This window comes from Phyllostomus discolor, chromosome 5, assembly GCF_004126475.2.
Source record: "Phyllostomus discolor isolate MPI-MPIP mPhyDis1 chromosome 5, mPhyDis1.pri.v3, whole genome shotgun sequence".
NCBI classification, from domain to species: Eukaryota; Metazoa; Chordata; class Mammalia; order Chiroptera; family Phyllostomidae; genus Phyllostomus; species Phyllostomus discolor.
Genome location: NC_040907.2, coordinates 152,656,432 through 152,673,946, shown reverse-complemented (window position 1 = coordinate 152,673,946; position 17,515 = coordinate 152,656,432). Strand labels below are relative to the sequence as shown.

At 39.3% G+C, this 17,515-nt stretch overlaps 2 protein-coding genes across 7 annotated transcripts in view; both read left to right on the top strand.

Annotated features, from left to right (window-relative positions):
• CHUK (component of inhibitor of nuclear factor kappa B kinase complex) overlaps window positions 1-9,866 on the top strand; it is a 51,462-nt gene extending 41,596 nt beyond the window's left edge. For 2 of the 5 annotated variants that reach the window (XM_028511663.1, XM_036027142.1), the window contains exons 17-21: window positions 4,350-4,446; window positions 4,748-4,895; window positions 5,678-5,814; window positions 7,808-7,907; window positions 8,628-9,866. In XM_028511663.1, coding sequence (XP_028367464.1) covers window positions 4,350-4,446; window positions 4,748-4,895; window positions 5,678-5,814; window positions 7,808-7,907; window positions 8,628-8,657 — 512 coding nt within the window. In that variant the 3' untranslated portion in view covers window positions 8,658-9,866. Of the gene's footprint in view, window positions 1-4,349; window positions 4,447-4,747; window positions 4,896-5,677; window positions 5,815-6,390; window positions 6,627-7,807; window positions 7,908-8,627 lie in introns of all 5 variants that reach the window. The other 3 variants (XR_004903470.1, XM_028511664.2, XM_036027143.1) reach the window with 3 other exon arrangements.
• Window positions 9,867-12,240: 2,374 nt separating this feature from the next.
• The window catches only part of ERLIN1 (ER lipid raft associated 1), a 38,452-nt gene continuing 33,177 nt past the window's right edge, over window positions 12,241-17,515 (top strand). Inside the window, exons 1-3 of one of the 2 annotated variants that reach the window (XM_028513626.2) lie at window positions 12,241-12,389; window positions 12,657-12,780; window positions 14,615-14,696. In XM_028513626.2, the coding sequence (XP_028369427.1) occupies window positions 12,329-12,389; window positions 12,657-12,780; window positions 14,615-14,696 (267 nt within the window). In that variant the 5' untranslated portion in view covers window positions 12,241-12,328. Of the gene's footprint in view, window positions 12,390-12,656; window positions 12,781-14,614; window positions 14,697-17,515 lie in introns of those variants that run through there. The other variant, XM_036027144.1, reaches the window with a different exon arrangement.

Here is a 17,515-nt window from a genome sequence, read left to right as displayed (position 1 = left end):
ACATTAAAAAACTAAAAGTCATATCAATAGACAGAAAAAGCATTTAAAAAGATACAACATCCATTTATGATTAAAACACCTAATTAAAATGGGTACAGAAGGAAGGGACCTAAACATGATAAAGGCCATGTATAACAAACCTTCAGCCAATATACTCAATGGTGAAAAACTGAAAGCTTTTCCTCTAAAATCAGGAACAAGACAAGGATGCCCACTCCACCACTTTTACTCAGCATAGTTCTGGAAGTCCTAGCTAGAGCAGTCAGGCAAGAGAAAGAAATAAAAGGCATCCAAATAGGGAAGAGAGAAGTAAAAGTGTCACTTTCTGCAGATGACATGATTACCCTAAAAAACCCTAGAAATATATAGAAAACCCTAAAGACTTCACAAAAAAACTTTAGAAACAATAAACATATATACTAAAGTTGCAGGATACAAAATGTATACAAATACACTGTTTTCCTATATACTAATGATGAAACTTCAGAAAAAGAATTGGAAAAAAATTCATTTTGTAATTGTAACCAAATGAATAAAATACCTAGGAATAAGCTTAACAAAGGATGTGAAGGACCTATAAACTGAAAATGACAAAGCATTATTTTTTGGAAAGATTTTATTTTTAGAGAGAGGGGAAGGGAGGGAGAAAGAGAGGGAGAGAAACATAAGTGTGTGGTTGCCTCTCGCACAACCCCTACTGGGGATCTGGCCTGCAACCCAGATATGTGCCTTGATTGAGAATCAAACCAGCGACCCTTTGGTTCACAGGCCGGCACTCAATCCACTGAGCCACACTAGCCAGGGCTATAAAGCATTATTAAAAGAGATAGAAAAAGACACAATGAAATGGAAAGATATTCTTTGTTCATGAATTGGAAGAATGAACATAGTTAAAATGACCATATTACCATTAGCCAAAGCAATATACCGATTTAATGCAATCCCCATCAAAATTCCAGTGTCAGTTTTTAAATAAATAGAACAAAAAACATCAGATTTGTATAGAACTGCAAAAGACCCCAAATAGCCAAAGCAGTTGAGAGACAAAAGGGCAAAGCCAAATGTTTCACAGTACCTGATTTCAAAGTATACATCAGAGCTACAATAATTAAAACAGCATAGTATTGGAAGAAGAACAGATACACAGGCTGGTGGAACAGAATTGAGACCTCAGAAATAAAACCACAGGTATATGGGCAAATATTTTTTGAGAAAGGAGCTACCAGAAACACAATGGAGAAAAGAAAGCCTCTTCAATAAATGAGGTGCTGGGAAAATGGGAAAGCCACATGCAAAAGTATGAAACTAGATTACAGGTTGTCTCCATAGACAAAAAGTAATTGAAAATGATTCAAAGAGCTAAATATAAGATCTGAAACAATAATATTACATAAAGGAAAATATAGGTACTAAACTTATGGACCTTGGCCATAGAGAACATTTTATGAATTTGACCCCAAAGGCAAGGGAAGTAAAGTAAAAATAAATGAATGGCACTATATCAAACCAAAAGCTTCTGCACAGCAAAAGAAACTGACAGCAAAATAAAAAGGCAGCCAACTGAATGGAAGATGTTAACTGCAAACAGCAGCTCCGACAGGGGGTTGATATCTAAAATATATAAATAACTCCTACAACTCAACACCAAACAGTCCAATGAAGACATAGGCAGAGGACCTGAACAGACACCTCTCCTAAGAGATACAAAAGGCCAACAGATAGATGAAAAGGTGTTTAACTTCACTATTAGGAAATTGCAAATCAAGGCTACAGTGAGATACCATTTCATACCTGTTAGAATGGCTATTATCAACAAGACAGGTAACAAGTGTTGGAGAGGTTGTGGAAAAAAAGGAGCCCTCATTCACTGCTGGTGGGAATATACACTGGTGCAGCCACTATGGAAAACAGTATGATGGTTCCTCAAAAGATGAATAGAGTTACCATATGACCCAGCAATCCTTCTTCTGGCTATCTATCCCCAAAACTCAAAGATATTTATGCACAAAGATATATGCACCCCTGTGTTCATTGCAGCATTGTTCATGGTGGCCAAGACATGGAAACAACCAAGGTGTTTTCAACAGAGAATCGAATAAAGAAGGTATGGCACATACATACCATGGAATACTACTCAGCCATACGAGAAGATGAAATACTGCTATTTGTGACAACATGGATGGACCTTGAGAATATTATCCTGAACAAAGTCAGAGAAAGTAAAGAACCATATAGTTTCACTTATATGTGGGATATAAAGCTGAAACTCATACGCACTGATAGCAGTATGGCAGTTACCACAGGGAAGGAGGTTGGGGGTAGTAAAGAGTAAAGGGAGCCAAATATATGGTGATGGAAGATGATTTTTGGCTTTGGGTGGTGGACACACAATGCAGTATTAGATTATTTGTCATGGAAATGCACACTTGAAACCTATATGGCCATCTTGACCAGTGTCACCCCAATTCATTTAATTAAAAAATAAAAATAGAACTTTGCCATTTTCTGAAATACAACAATTAATACTATTTATTTTTTAATTGAGGTAACATTTCCTAAAAACTGAAGAACTCACTGTGACCACATAACCATCCATTTGAGGACATTTGTCAGCTACCAGTTTGCTTTAAGATGTCATACTATCCTCAAACTGCACTTTCAGAGTGTCTACAGGCTCTTTTATTAGTGTATAAGATTTGGCTTAAGTCTATCGGCTTTTTCGAAGATTTTATGGGGTGTGAACAGATGGATAAACATGAAATTCCAAACAACGTAGTTGGAGCAAGGGCCTCCTTTAAGGCAGTGAAAGGTTGATGAATTGTCCTGTTGTTTCTAAATAAATAATGTTACTCATCTGAGGACAATTGATTTCTTAGCTAAGAGGGTGCATATATGTCTGGGGATTAGGTTAGTATGGGTTAAAGATAGCTAAAGCTGTTCTCAAAACAGTCAACTAAGGTTTCTGAAGTTACAATGATAAATATCAGTATATATAATATATGCAAAAACACATACTTTCGGTATATAATTAGAGATATAGAATCTTAAGGTTTTAAGTGAAGATGTCGTTAATTAAAAGTAGTTTCTAAAAACAAGCAATCAGAACAACAAGAAGAAAAAACAGCCCTGGCTGGTGTGGCTCAGTGGATTGAACACCTACCTGCCTGTAAACCAAAAAAAGGTTGCTGGCTTGATTCCCAGTCAGGGCATGAGCCTGGGTTGCATGCCAGGTCCCCCGCTGAGGGCATGCAAGAGGCAAACGATTGATGTATCTCTTACACAGTGTTTCTCTCCCTCCTTTCCCCTCTCTAAAAGTAAATAAATAAATAAAATTTTAAAAGGAAAGAAAAAACCCCCAAAATGAACATAGTGTAAGCAGCCTCTGGGACATCTTCAAGTGTATTAACATTCACATCTTAGGGGTAAGCAACAGGAGAAGAGAAACAGCAAGAAATTGGAAATCTATTTGAAAAAATAATGAAGGAAGAATTCTCTAATTTGGTGAAGGAAATAGTCCAGGAAGCACAGAGAGTCCCAAACAAGATGGATGCAAAGAGGCCCACTCCAAGACACATCATAATTAAAATGCCAAAGTTTACAGGTGAAAGAATCTTAAAAGCAGCAAGAGAAGGGGAGCTCCCATAAGACTGTCAGCTGATTTCCCAAAAGAAACTTTGCAGGCTAGAAGGGATTGGCAAGAAACATTCAAAGTGATGAAAAGCAAGGACCTACAGCCAAGATGGCTCTACCCAGCAAGGCCATCATTTAGAATCAAAGGGCAGATAAAGCTTCCCAGACAAGAAAAAACTAGAGGAGTTCATCATCACCAAATCATTATTATATGAAATGTTAAAAGGACTTATTTAAGAAAAAGAAGATGATCAAAACTATGAACAATAAAATGGCAAAAAATACAAATCTAGCAACAATTGAATCTAAAAAACAAGCAAACTAGAACAGAAGCAGCTGAATCATGGATTCGGAGAGTGTGTCAATGGTTGCCAGATGGGAGGGGGTTGTGGAGGAATGGGTGAAGAGGTGAGGGGATTAAGAAGAATAGGTGTTTACAGAGTAGCCATGGGGATGTAAAGTCCAATATAGGAAATGGAGTAGCCAAAGAACTTATACACATGACCCATGGACATGAACAATGGTGTGGGGATAGCCTGAGGGAGTGAGGGTGCTGGGTGGAGGGGGGCAAAGGGGCAAAATTGGGACAAATATAATAGCATAATCAATAAAATACAATTTTTAAAAGAAGTAGTTTCAGATTTCCAGTGCTTTTTTGTTTGGAGGCTGACATGTTCGTGGAGAAGAGGTTATGCCCACTGACTGAGGTTCTTTTGTAGATCACTCCTACGGTGACAGCACGGAGATGGTGAAGACCATTGTGCATACTGTGCAGAGTCAGGACCGGGTTCTGAAGGAGCTTTTTGGTCATCTGAGGTGAAAAAAAAAAAAAGTTACTTTATTTCCTATTGAAAAGCCAGAGTATTTTTATCATCTTCCTTTCAAAATGTACTACCCCTTTTTGGTAAACATAACAGAACTAGGAAGAGTTCTGGCAGAACCTTGAGTAGCTTGACCACAGCTGTATGCCTGTAGGTGTCCTGTTCGTGTGCACTGCTTTGGAGACCAGTCATTAGATCTGGCTCTGAGTGTGGGTCATTTCCCCAGCTGGGTTTGAGCGTATGGTGTATGTTCTTGTGGGTTGTCTAAGTGCCTGACACTGATTTCATCTCTCCAGCAAGTTGTTGGGCTGTAAGCAGAAGATCATTGACCTACTGCCCAAGGTGGAAATAGCCCTCAGTAACATCAAAGAAGCTGACAGTGCTGTCATGTTTATGCAGGGAAAGAGGCAGAAAGAAATATGGCATCTTCTTAAAATTGCTTGTGTAAGTAACTTTTAATGAATTATTTATTTTTATTTTTATCCTCACCCAGGGACTTGCTTATTGATTTTACAAAGAGGGGGAGGGAGGGAGGGAGGGAGAGAAACATTGATCAGTTGCCACTCATACGCCACCTAGCCAGGGACAGAACTTGCAGTCTAGGCATGTGCCCTCACCAGGAATCAAACCCATGACTTTTCAGTCTACAGGACAACAGTCCAACCAAAAGGGCCACACTGGCCAGGGCATGAATTATTTCATGCGACACTGATTTGTTAATTGTTCCCTGTAAAAGGGATTTTTGTCAGCATGATCTGGATCCTCTTGAAGAGAAGTACTTTTGTGTTGGGTTGATGCTTGCATTCTTTGCTGGGTGTCTGACTAGCAGTTCAGATGCAGGACTTTGTGACCACCCTTCATTATCTTTCCTTTCCAGTCTCCTGTTTTTATACTTTCCCCAGCTCTGGACCACTCTGGTATCCCACCCTGATTTGGGGATAGGTGTGCCTGACTAGTTAATAAAACCCTTTGTTCAAACAGGTTTTTTCCCTCCAACTAAAGTGGATATAGATGGGTAGACACATTTGGTTTTAGTCAATGAAGGAAGGGCCTGGGGATAGGTAATTAGTGGTGGTATGTAATACACACTACTGGGGAGTTTTGTGCAGAGATATTCTTGTTGTGCAAACAAGTTGTGATAAAAATATAAGTCTTAGGAATATGGTAGGAAATTGTATGAATCAGTGGAGACACTTGCCTGTAATCTTACTTTTATATTCCTTCAGACACAGAGTTCGGCTCGGTCCCCTGTAGGATCCAGTCTAGAAGGTGCAGTAACTACCCCTCAGGCATCAGCTTGGCTGCCCCCAACTTCAGTAGAACGTGAACATCCTCTGTCATGCGTGGTAACTCCTCAAGATGGGTGGGTTCACTTTGTAACAACAGATAGTTGTTTTCTGTGAGCAGTGATGGAATGAGGCAGTAGTACATGGTGGTTAAGGCATAGTCTTCAGTGCCCTATAGAATAGGGTTGAGTCCTAACTGTCGCTTTGTAATAACCTTGCACAATTAACTTGACTCTTTCCTGTTCACATTTCCTCATCTGTAAAGTGGGAACTGCTGTGAATATTCAGTTAGTCAACATGTAAAGTACTGGGAAGTAAATATTCAGCAAATGTCACTTATTATTAGCTCAGTCCAAGTTGTAAGTTTTCTTTCTATTATTGGCTTATCAGTTCTTTTACCCAAACTTTATTCTTTCCTTAACCATTTATCTCTGAGAAATTATGCTTTTTGTGTTTATCATTTTGGGGTCTTGATCACCCCTGTAATGAATTGTTGAGTTTAATCTACCACTTAGTATTTCTAATATCAGACTGTAATGCCTTAAATCAGTTTTGCAAATAAGAACTGAAATTTGAAGCCCTATATATTTTTTATTAATTCCTACTCTTCTGCTAAAAGCTGAGTGACTATCCATTTCTGTTATTTTTCTCAGCATAAGATGTGCTGTATCCAGAGCCAGTGGCTCTTTGCTAGCTTGTGTCTTGTCTCTTTTCTCACAACTCATGGAGACCTCTACAGAACCAGCCTTTCCCGGAAGCTCTGCCCATAATTAGTTTTGCAGAAGTGCAGCCATGTTACATCACTGCTCAGGAGGTCATGCAGTTTGCACACTCTGTACTCTGCTTTTATGAGAGAAAAGCACATGGCAGGAAGGCAGGCTGATAACAGGTATTTTATTGTTTTAAAGAAAGCAAGTTCCAGGTTATATCTTGGGGTCATTATAAATTTGGCCCAGTGTAATACATCCACGGCTACAGCACAGGCTATAATTAATTATATAGGCTTTAGGAAATAATTCCATTAATCAGAGTTAAATCAAATAAAATTTAATATATTACTAACCTTTTTGCTTTCATTGAAAGGCATTTAGGTTTCTCAGGGGATGCAAATGTTTGTACATGTCACCTCTATACAGTTAGTTTCCGATTTAAAGTTGTGGTTGTTTGTGAAAGTGTTTAAATGTTTTCCAGTAGGAATACATTATAAAGGAAAACTGATTTCAGTTATTACGTACCTGTGATACTTAACTAGCAAGGATTGGGAACTGTTGGTTTCAGTTTTTCTATCTGTTGACTAAGAGCTGAATTAGAATTAGTTCTAAGCTAAAGTGGCTATAAACCATGCTCAGAGCTGATTCTAATAGGGTAGGGACTCTGAGGGGTGGTAAAAGGTGAGGACAGAGGCCGTACCGAACAGGAAAGCGTGGAAGGCAGAAACCAGATCAGGATTTCCTTCAAACACAAATTTCCAGGACTCTTCCTGGTTCTGGGCAGCTCGCCGGTCACACTGTTTTCTTCTGCTGTCTTTAGTAATCAGCTTGCTTGTTTTGTTTTTCATTGCTGCCATCTGTGGTTTCCAACCAGACTTTTTCACCTTTCCTGATCTTCACAGAACAAATTGTACTTTTGTATCTCCTCCCCTATATTTGTGTCTCTGAAAAGTAACCATGCTAGTGGTCTTACTACTTGTAAGGGGAATATTCCAGAAACAAAAAGAGATCTTTTGTCTGTCTGTGTCACAAGGATCTCCCTCCCTCCCGCCCATCCAGTTAGCATTTTCAGGGGGAAGAAGTTATATATAAGTGCCAGTTTTATTTCCAAGAAAAATAAGATTGGAGTTATTATGGACTTATTATTATAAACTGGGCAGAGGCAACAGATGGAGTGACAAGCAGCACTGTGCCTCTGGGTGGGAAGGATGAGGACACTGAAGACTACGGGAACCAGCTGATTGGGATGCGGGGTTGCAGAAAGGGCAGTGATCATCTGACCCTGAAAACCAAAAACTAGAGGAAATTCATATGCCCCTTTGCTGAATTTGGAAAGGATATTTTTTTTTCCTTCTCACAGGGAGACTTTGGCACAAATGGTAGAAGAAAATTTGAACTGTCTTGGCCATTTAAGCACTATTATTCATGAAGTAAATGAGGAACAGAGTGGTAGGATGATGGTAAGTTTTATATGGATATGGATGTGTGTTTTAGGTATATAGGGGCAAAGAGTTTAGCTTTCCATGCTAGTCTTACTGGGCATTTGGGGTGTGTGGGGGGAATAGAAGAACTCAGAGAGGAAAGAGAAGGCTTTTGAGGAATATCCTTGACCTCAAATCCCCATCCTCTCTTACTCATGGATGTAATAGGATTATGTCATCAGTAATCTTCAACAGTAGCACTTGTGGTCAAATTAAATGATTGGTGAGCTTTCTTTGTGACCACTGAAATTGAATGGTTTATACCTTTTTGCTTCGACAATCAATTTTCTCCAATAAGATGAGGCAGGATTTATATCATAATTCCAATTCATTAACTGCTGTGTATAAAATGAATATTGTTAATATAGTTTTAATTAATTACGGTGAATTACCGATTTGTTAAAACTTGGAGAAACAACAAAATTAAAAAACTGGATTAACTTCTCTACATTTAGTCTCAATGTCAACTCTTTGTATCTCCTTTTCCATTATTCCTTCAAATATTTATGAAAACTTTGAAATATTTTTTAATTAGCAGAAAATAAGGTAAATTCACCTCTGATTGCAACTTATGCTCTTAATGGTTTAACTTTTGACTATAAAATGTCCAAACATACAGAAAACTTAGAAAAATTAAGACTTACAAGCCTACCACTTATAGTCAATATCTAATTGTAATCTTTTCATGCCTGGTTTTAGAATCTTGATTGGAGTTGGTTAACAGAATGACTTGCCACTTATTCACTGTCCCCAAACCAATGGAAGTTGTTGCTGTACATGTTCGAAATTTGTTTTCTCCCATGAAACCATTCTTCAGACACCATTCATTGGAAGAAATGGCTGTGATCAAAAACTACTCATGGTTTTACAATGGCAATATTTTGGCTTTGGGTAATTTTAACCCCTGAATAGACAGAATTTTATGTTTGTGAACTTGTTTAAATACTGCAGCTACTTAGGCAAATCATTGCAATTTATTTAACTTTAAACTTGGTTAAACATTACCTATTTAACTGACTAAAAATACCTTTTAACATTTAACTATGGCATAAGGCCAAAAGTAATATATACAGAGAAGAAAACATCCAGTAACATGTTCCAAGTAAATGTTGTCTGCCTGTGTTTCTGTGATGGAGACTGCTTGCGAGTAAAATTGTACCTCTTGAAGAATAAACCCTACCTCCTTGTGTTGCACTCAGCAGTGCTCTTTCTAGCATCGTAAGGAGTTGGGTCAACCCCATTTTCAATTTCATTGCACATCTAACAGTGTTCCTTTCCTACAGAAGGGACTGTGCATCTTTGTTTTTAATACCGGTGGACTGTCAGAAGTGTGCTATGTGTATATCTTAAGTGTGCTATGTGTATATGTATTTAAGATGTACATTTAGTAATATCAAAGAGAAGATGTCTGTTAATTTATAATGTATTTGAGAGCATATATATGTCTTTTCATTTGTAAAAATGGCTCATTTGTTTCAGGAATCTTTCATGTCTCATGCAAATAATAAAGGTCTGCACTCTTACCTGTAGTTCCAAAATCCAAAAAGCTCTGAAAACAAGGTTTTTCATAAGCTTGGTGACAAAAGTCATCTGCCTGCAAATCTAATCTGAACTGACAATTCAATCTCCTTATCCCATTTAGTGTGAATATCCATTTATTTTGCTGTAGAAATATTAACATGTTTGATTATTTGGGGGCAGGAAAGGCTGCTGCCATAGACCCTGATGGGTGTTTATATAATTTGGTATATGCACTGAATTATCTTTGGGAAATCTGAAAATTTCATAATTCTGAAATATCTGGCTCTAACGATTTCACATAAAGGACTGTGGATCTGTCAACTATTAAGTAATTTAGAAGATACTTGTTTTTTAAAAATGTGAAATGCTTTTGTATTATAGTTTTTCACTTTGTGTATTAAATGATTTTTAAATTACTTTTGCCTCTCTAATCATTAAAATCAGATGAATGTAGTTGACCCTTAAACTACACAGGGGTTAGGGGCATCAACTCCCCACACAGTCAAAACTCTTTGTATCACTTTAGCCTATATAGTTGGTCCTTCACATCTGTAAGTTCAGCCAATGGAAGTTGGGAATGCAAAAATACTGTTTTTTGTGGTTGGTTAAATCTGCAGACATGAAACTGCAAATAAGACGGGCTGACAATTTTTCTTTAAAAACTATGTATAAGTAAGTGGACCTACACAGTTCAAACCTGTGTTGTTCAAGAGCCACCTGTAGTTGAATATGGTTTGGGAAAATGCAAAGGTTCCATGAAGTGGAATTGGAGCACAGAACAACACAATGGCCTCCCACTGTACTTTCCTTAGGAGTTATACAGGACTTACAGTTAAGACGGTATTGGGCCTTTTTCACCTGAGATGTCCTGTCACCAATGTCCATGTCTAAAAGCCACGCTCATACCTTGCCCTAATAAACTAATGTCTTAGTCACACCATCTCCTTTTTGCTTGTAGTGTCATTTTCCTGTTCATTGAAGTTTGAAACCTTGGGCTTGTCTAACTTTAGTCATCTGATACTACTGTTTAAATATAGAAATTTGACTGTCAGCTGTTACAAAAGGCAGTCTCTTTCTTGCTTCTCTACTTCTAGATCGTCTTAGACAAGAAACATTTATTGGGTACCTGTTGTTTGGAAGATACTGAACTACATGGCAAAATCAGAAGTAGTTAACACAGACAGTACAGTAAGAAAGAATACTTATCTGGGAGTCTGAACACAAAGCTATCAAAGCATTTAAATTATTGTTAAAGGACTTTAAAAATTATGTATTTTCTAAACATTGTAATACCTGATAAAAAGGTTGGCTGTAGGGTGGGGCCATTCTGTGTTGTGTGGCTGGGGTGACAGACAGCAGAGTAGTCTGATCAAGGTGGCATGGGCAGGTGGTGTGAGTCCGAACAGATTAGTACACTCAGATCACCTCAGACTTGCTTTTGATGCAGTAGTTGACCACTATTTTTGTTGGGTTACAGCTTTTTAGAGTTGAATGGCATTTGTGAGTTGTATACATGTCATTGTTTAAGTGAAACGGTATGAAAAACTAGGAATCCATCCAGAGAACGGGCTAGAACAAGTTATTTTTCATTCTTTTTGCTTTTTGGAAGTTAAAATTGGTAAGCTCTGCAAATTATCATTTATGTGGAGCAGACAAGGTCCCAGACACTCCTAAGTAATAAAAGGCAAAGGTCAATACAGGTAAATGCATTTATTGAAGGCAGAGGGTAGGGTGGTCTGGGAGGGTTTGCTTTAATGAAGACGAAGCCAATTTACCACCTCCTATTTCCACAGTTTTGATGCCCATTAACCAGTTCCCATTGTAACCTTGGGCCTGCAGTTTCTAACCATTTGGCCTCTCTGCCTCTAATCTGTCTCCACTCTAAACCAGTTTGCAAAACCACTGGCCCTAAAGCACTGCTTTCTCATACTTCCCTGCCCAGGAGGTCAGAGCCCTCCAACCCTAGTCCACTTGTCCAGTCATGGTTCCACTGCTAGCCTTCGAAGGCTTCCAGTAACCATTACTGCCCAACCTACTCTAATATGCTGCCCTTATTCCCTTGTATTCTTTCATCTCCAACCTCTACTCTTTAACTTTGTCCTTTTTGGTTTTAGTATTATTAAATGCACATGATGCATATTTTTTAAAAACATAAGAATACACAATAAAAAAGTCTGTCTCTTTCTAGCCATCCAGTACTCTACCTGCAGAAAAGATGCATTGAACCTTGCAGAACCTGGGCCTACTTTGCCATTCCATTCTTTTCCAGCGTACCGGCTTCAGGGAAGCTCAAAAACGCTCCTTGTTCTTTTTTCGTTTTCCTAGAGGACCCGTTCCTATTGCTTGGATGGCCCTCAGCAGATAAGCATTTCGGCACATTAGTAGGTGCTCGGAACTTGATTGGATACCTTATTCTTTGAACTTCCACTTTACTTGGAACATTTCTAGCTGTTCCTGAGGCACACGCTTGTCACGTAGGCTTCAGTATAAACCACTAAAGCACAAAAAAAGTGGAACAGTTACCACAGAGTGAGGGAGTGAGTCTTTGAGCAAGAACAAATTGACCAGTCCCTTTTCCCCGGAGGCCCTCTCCTCCCTCGGCATGCCTGCTCTTTCCAGATTAACGACTTCTCTTCCGGAACGGGAAACCACCAGTGCACTACTCGGAGCCCACTTACTTTCGCGGGAAGTTGCGCGGCAGGCAGCTGGGAGAATTTTGTCCCGTCTGCTCCCCGTCTCTTTAGTCGCGGAGCGAGCTCTGCGTCGACGTGCGTGACCGCGCAGCCGCAGAGCCAGACGAGTGGGCGGGGCCGGTGGGTGCCCATGGTTAGTGCGGCTGGGAGGTGGCCGCACGTGCCGGCGGGGGCGATGCGTCGCTGATGTGTGCGGTGCGGCGGAGGAGTCGGCTTCCCTTCGGACCTGTAGCTGGCCCCATTCTTAGTTAGTATCTTCAACCTGCGGGAACGGCCTTGGTGGGGGGCGCAGGTCACGACGCTTAACGAGCAGGGGTGACTTGCGGGCCTCCTCCGGTGGAGGGGTTATCGAGGGGGAGAAGGGTTCGGCGAGGTGGAATGAAGGAGGGAAAAAGCGTATAGACTCCCCGGCTGGCGTGCGGAAGGGAGCCAGTTGTGCGGACTTAGAGGGTGGAAACCAGGGAGGGTAGGCCTGTCTCTCACGAGGTTGGGGGTCCTTTCCTCCCTTATTCAGGAGAAACAAGGATGAATATGACTCAAGTCCGGGTTCTGGTGGTTGCAGTGGCGGGTCTGGTGGTCATTCTTCTTTACGCCTCCATCCACAAGATAGAGGAAGGACACCTGGCCGTGTACTACAGGTGAGCAGCTTGTGCAGTCAGCTCAGGTTCTAGAACAGGTAGAAGGAAGACTCCCGGTGGAATGGCGTCTGGGAAGTTGTTTTCTCTGTAGCCTTGGGGAGCCCTCTCCTAGGGAGTTTTTTTTTTCGTCCCAGCTATAGGAAGAGTGCGGGGGGTTTCAGACACGCTTTTGCAGGGCACCCTGCAGGTATTGGACAATTCTAGCGCTATGTATATTTTGTGCAGAGGTTGAGTCTCTGCAGTTATTCCTTGTAAACTCGATTATTTGTGGAGAAAAAAAATGAAGGAAGGCAGGCAGGCAGTGGTTCCTCCACCTGTAACTGAAGAGATAGATAAGTCGTTGTGTTCCATACAATGTACAGGGTTTCAGTTTGAGATTCATACGCTATTTAGAAACTTGGGTCGTATTTGTGATGGTTCTTTAGATTTTTTCCCCCCTTTGAAAGCACTTAGTGTTTGGGTTTGGCTTATAAGACCAGAACACGATGGCCGTGACAGTTCTTACATCTCTGGACCTCGAAAAACACAGAAACAGCGTTGATGGGCCACCCTTATTTTACCCTACACCAGTTTTTCAGGTTGAGGAAAGGAAGGGTATGGAATGTGTTTCCCTCTAGTTGAGCTCAGATAGCTTTTTCCTCATTATGGTGCCACCAGTTCCTTTTGACAGAGAGGACAGTCTGGAGAAATTGCTATAATGATGAAAGGGCCTCAGTTTTTAGCTTGTTTCCACCATCCCCCAAAAGTGATATTTCTACTTTTAAATCCACCCTGAATCTTAGAAACAGTCTTCTCCGTGAAACGTCAGTTTCAGATGCGATTTCAGTGACACGTGTTAGGAGATGGAGGTCTAGCATAAAAAATGACAGATTAGTTCATATTTCCATCTAGTTCAGCATTGCCTAACAGGTAGTAAAACCAAGGAAAGAACTTTTCAAGGTAAGGATGGACCTCGAACAGTTTGTTTTTTCTTAGCTATTTGTTGTGAATACTTTGCAGACCTATTTATATTTTCAAATACAAAGCTTAAGTTCTATGAAATTACTCTTCAACAAGTAGAATAGGACTTCTTTTTAATATTTGCTCCCATAGTGCCTCTTTCTTTTTTTTTTTTTTATCACTTTCCAGATGTGCTGTCATAGTTCTTACGTTCCAGAATTTGGTGAACAATCCATGATACTCTACTTACAGCCTTACTCTACTCCCTCTCCCTTTATCTTTCCATGCTAATTTAAAAAATTTTTAAATATGCCCTCAGTATTTTAATTGCTTTATAGGTAGCTTAAAAAAATCTTGAACCTCAGAAATTTTCTCCTTCCTTGAAAGTTTGCATTATTCTCTTTTAGTTTTATTTTTTATATGTATATTTTTTATCATTCAGTTACAGTTGTCCCGCCTTTTTCCCATTGGCCGTACCCTGCCCTGGCGTTATCTTCTTTTTTCAGTCTGGTGATTAAATGTATTAGGTTTTGAACTGGCTCAATTATGCACAATTAAAACACAGCGACTAAGAGCCATTAGAACTTTTTTTACAGGTATTTCTCAGAGAGTTAAAGACCAACGAAAGTCCTTTGTGTTTGGAGACCCAGAGGTGTGGTTGGTCCAGCTTATGAAACAAGGTGTAACATCAGTTTAATGTGATTTTTTTTTTTTACCTCCTTAGCTACAGCAGATATTTTAGGGATCAGCAGTTGTTCATCATTAGTAGTTCGTGTTAGTGAGGCTTTTATGGGTCAGTAGCATGAGTAAGAATGAATACTTATTATAGTATTTTAGATTTGAAAAGAGAATTTTTCTCCTTATAATCTTGTCAAATTGAAACATCTTTTTGCAGGGGAGGAGCTTTACTAACTATCCCCAGTGGACCGGGCTATCATATCATGTTGCCTTTCATTACCACGTTCAGATCTGTGCAGGTGAGTGATTTCTAAGGAAGCCCCTACACTGGAAAGACAGGTGTGACAGGAACAGTTGCTGCATTTGTGGGTGGAGATAGATTTCCTTATTGCTTAAGACAAAGGTGGTATTTACTTAAATGCAAGAGTTAAAGTACAGGGTACAGGTTACAATTTTGAACCATCTCACCCCCTTGAAATATATTAGAAGTAAGAGCTACACAGCTTGGGAAAATGGACTTCTCACATCTATATAGTGCTATGCAGCAAGGCTTCTGCTGTCAAAATGAAAGCAGGACTTCAGAACACAACTAGAAATACAAACCAGTGATTGCTTGGCTTAGAACGGTGTTTGGTTTCCATAGAGGCAAGCTCCTGGACTACTGTGAATGTGGAGGATCTGAGTTTTTATACACAGCTTTCCTGCCTCACATTTTTGCCTGGGACATTAAGCATGATTTGATATGGACCCTTAGAGAATGGGTCCCATAGCATTCCAGAATTTTTAAAGTAGCATCTTACTGAGAACAGTATTTTGGCCATGGGAGACACTTAATAATTACCTGTTGACATAAGATGATGAAATAGGGTTAGGTTAAATTGTGACTACTTTTGTAAACTCAGTGTGGTCATAAATCTCTGGATTTGGAGGTTTGTTTTCTATCTGCTAATTTTTCAGGACTGAGGAAAATTTAATATATTTAATTTTAAAATGTAAGTCTAGGCTTCTTTCTAAGTGAGAATTTTCCTTTCAATTTGTTTTTAGATGGTTTAGGGCAAGAATTTGTATCTTTTGAAGTGAAATGTGTTCTCCCTTTAGTCAGACTAATTTCCATATTGTTTTCCCGTATTTACTTTATCCACTGTTGCCTTGGTTTGTGCTGCCACCTCTTCTCTCCCCACCTTTCCCTTCATTTCCTCTGTCCCGTCTCAATCTTTCCAGCCTTCTTAAGGCTCATTGCAAATCCCTCTTCTAATCTGTAGCTCCAAAGTCTATATTGTGAATTTTGGCCCTTGGTCTTATTCTTACTTCTTTTAATAATGTTATCTTGTATTGTTTAATACAATTGTCTTTAATAATGTATCTTGTACTAAGTTTTTTGTGTGTATTTTCTTTCCAGAAAATCTCTAAGCTTCTTGAAGGCAGGGATTGTAACCCATTTATAGTTCTGACCTTTCTAGTTGCGAGAGTTGTTAAATTGAGTTGATTTCTCAGGAAGCAGTATGGTGGAGTGAACTTGGGGCTGGAAACCTGGAGACTTAGGTCCTGGTTCTGACACCAATTAATTGCATGACTTTGCAAAAATCACTTCACTGCTGTAGACTTCAGTTATTCCTCTGTGAAAGAAGGAGTTTTAATTACATGATCTCACCAACAGCCCAAACAATTTATAATGATGTTGCCAATGGCACCATCAGACCCTTAGAGATTAGGGGCTTTTTTAGATGTGTTCAGTGCCAGGCATATCTTCTCTGCCTTCTTGGAGCTTAGTATGTTAAGTCATGCTGATGCAGAGATACATAGAAGAGCTGTAGATGATAAACATTAAATAGGTTTTAGAGTTCAGTTGCACATATAACAAATATATATTATATATGTACATACATATATTGTGATAAACTATAATACAAGAAATGGAAATGAAATTAGTAAAGAGTTTCAGTGTAAACAGATATACTTTGCATTTACAAAAAATTTGAATGGAGCCAGTGTGACTAAATAGGAGTATTCTTTTTTAATATGTGGAACAGTAACATTCTAGGAAAGAATTACATTAATAAGACAATTTTAAGAAATTGTTCTAATATGAATGAAACAAAAAATTTTATGTGAATTTTTGGAGCACATTAGAAGACATAGCCTTCTATATTGTTGTAGAGTGTGGAAATTGAATTTTGTTGATGTTTTGAGGAACTGTGGTAAAACGAACTCATCTCTTTGTCAACTTCTCACTCTGCCTAGAACCTGTCACTGTGTATGCCCCCACCCTAATCTCTCAACCCTGGAGTCAGAGTCTGTTTTCCTTCCTGGAATTTTATATGCAGCCAGTTATTAAATCATTTCTCTGTATGTCTCCTGGATTGACAGCTTTTAATTTCCATGCACTTTACTAAATCAACCTAAATAAATTAATGCTTTAGCTTCCCAGCTTGTTTTCTTGCCTCTTGATATGATGGGTACCGAGAAGAACACCACATATGAGCAAAGGCATTAAGGAAAAAACCATATTTCTGAAAGGTTTATTTTGTGTCTGTATACAAGATGGACTAGGGAGAGCCCAATTCCCTGCCCCACTCCCCCTTCCGCCCACCAACATGCAGGGCCCTGTACTTAATACCGTGTTGTGTGCTCAGGATTGCAGCTTTATCTGTATTGCCCTTTCTGCCGTAGGCAAGCCAGCCTCCTTCCTGTCACTTGGTCCAATACGGTTTATCCTCAACTTTGTGTATTTGGATAGGATATTCCTCTGCCTCATCTGTTTTTATTTCTCCTCTAGACCTGGCTTATAAGTACTTCACTTCTGAGTGCTTTTCAACCTATCATTTTACATACCTAACAAATCATTTTATACTTTGTTATTTTATACCTGTTAGAGTTTGGTTTGTAAGGTTTTATCTCCTGTGTTGGATAGTGAACTCTTTGGAAACAGGGACCATGCTTCCTTTCTCCTTTGGATTCCATAAGGTAATATGCTGCCGCGTTGCTTAATAAGGTGCAGTGTGTCTAGATATACTCATTAGGTATTCACCTGTTGGAGGCCTTAGAATGCAGTACAGAATCACTCTGGATCCAAACAAAGTGGCAGAGTAATTAAGTGCCAGATTGCGGGTTCACTCTA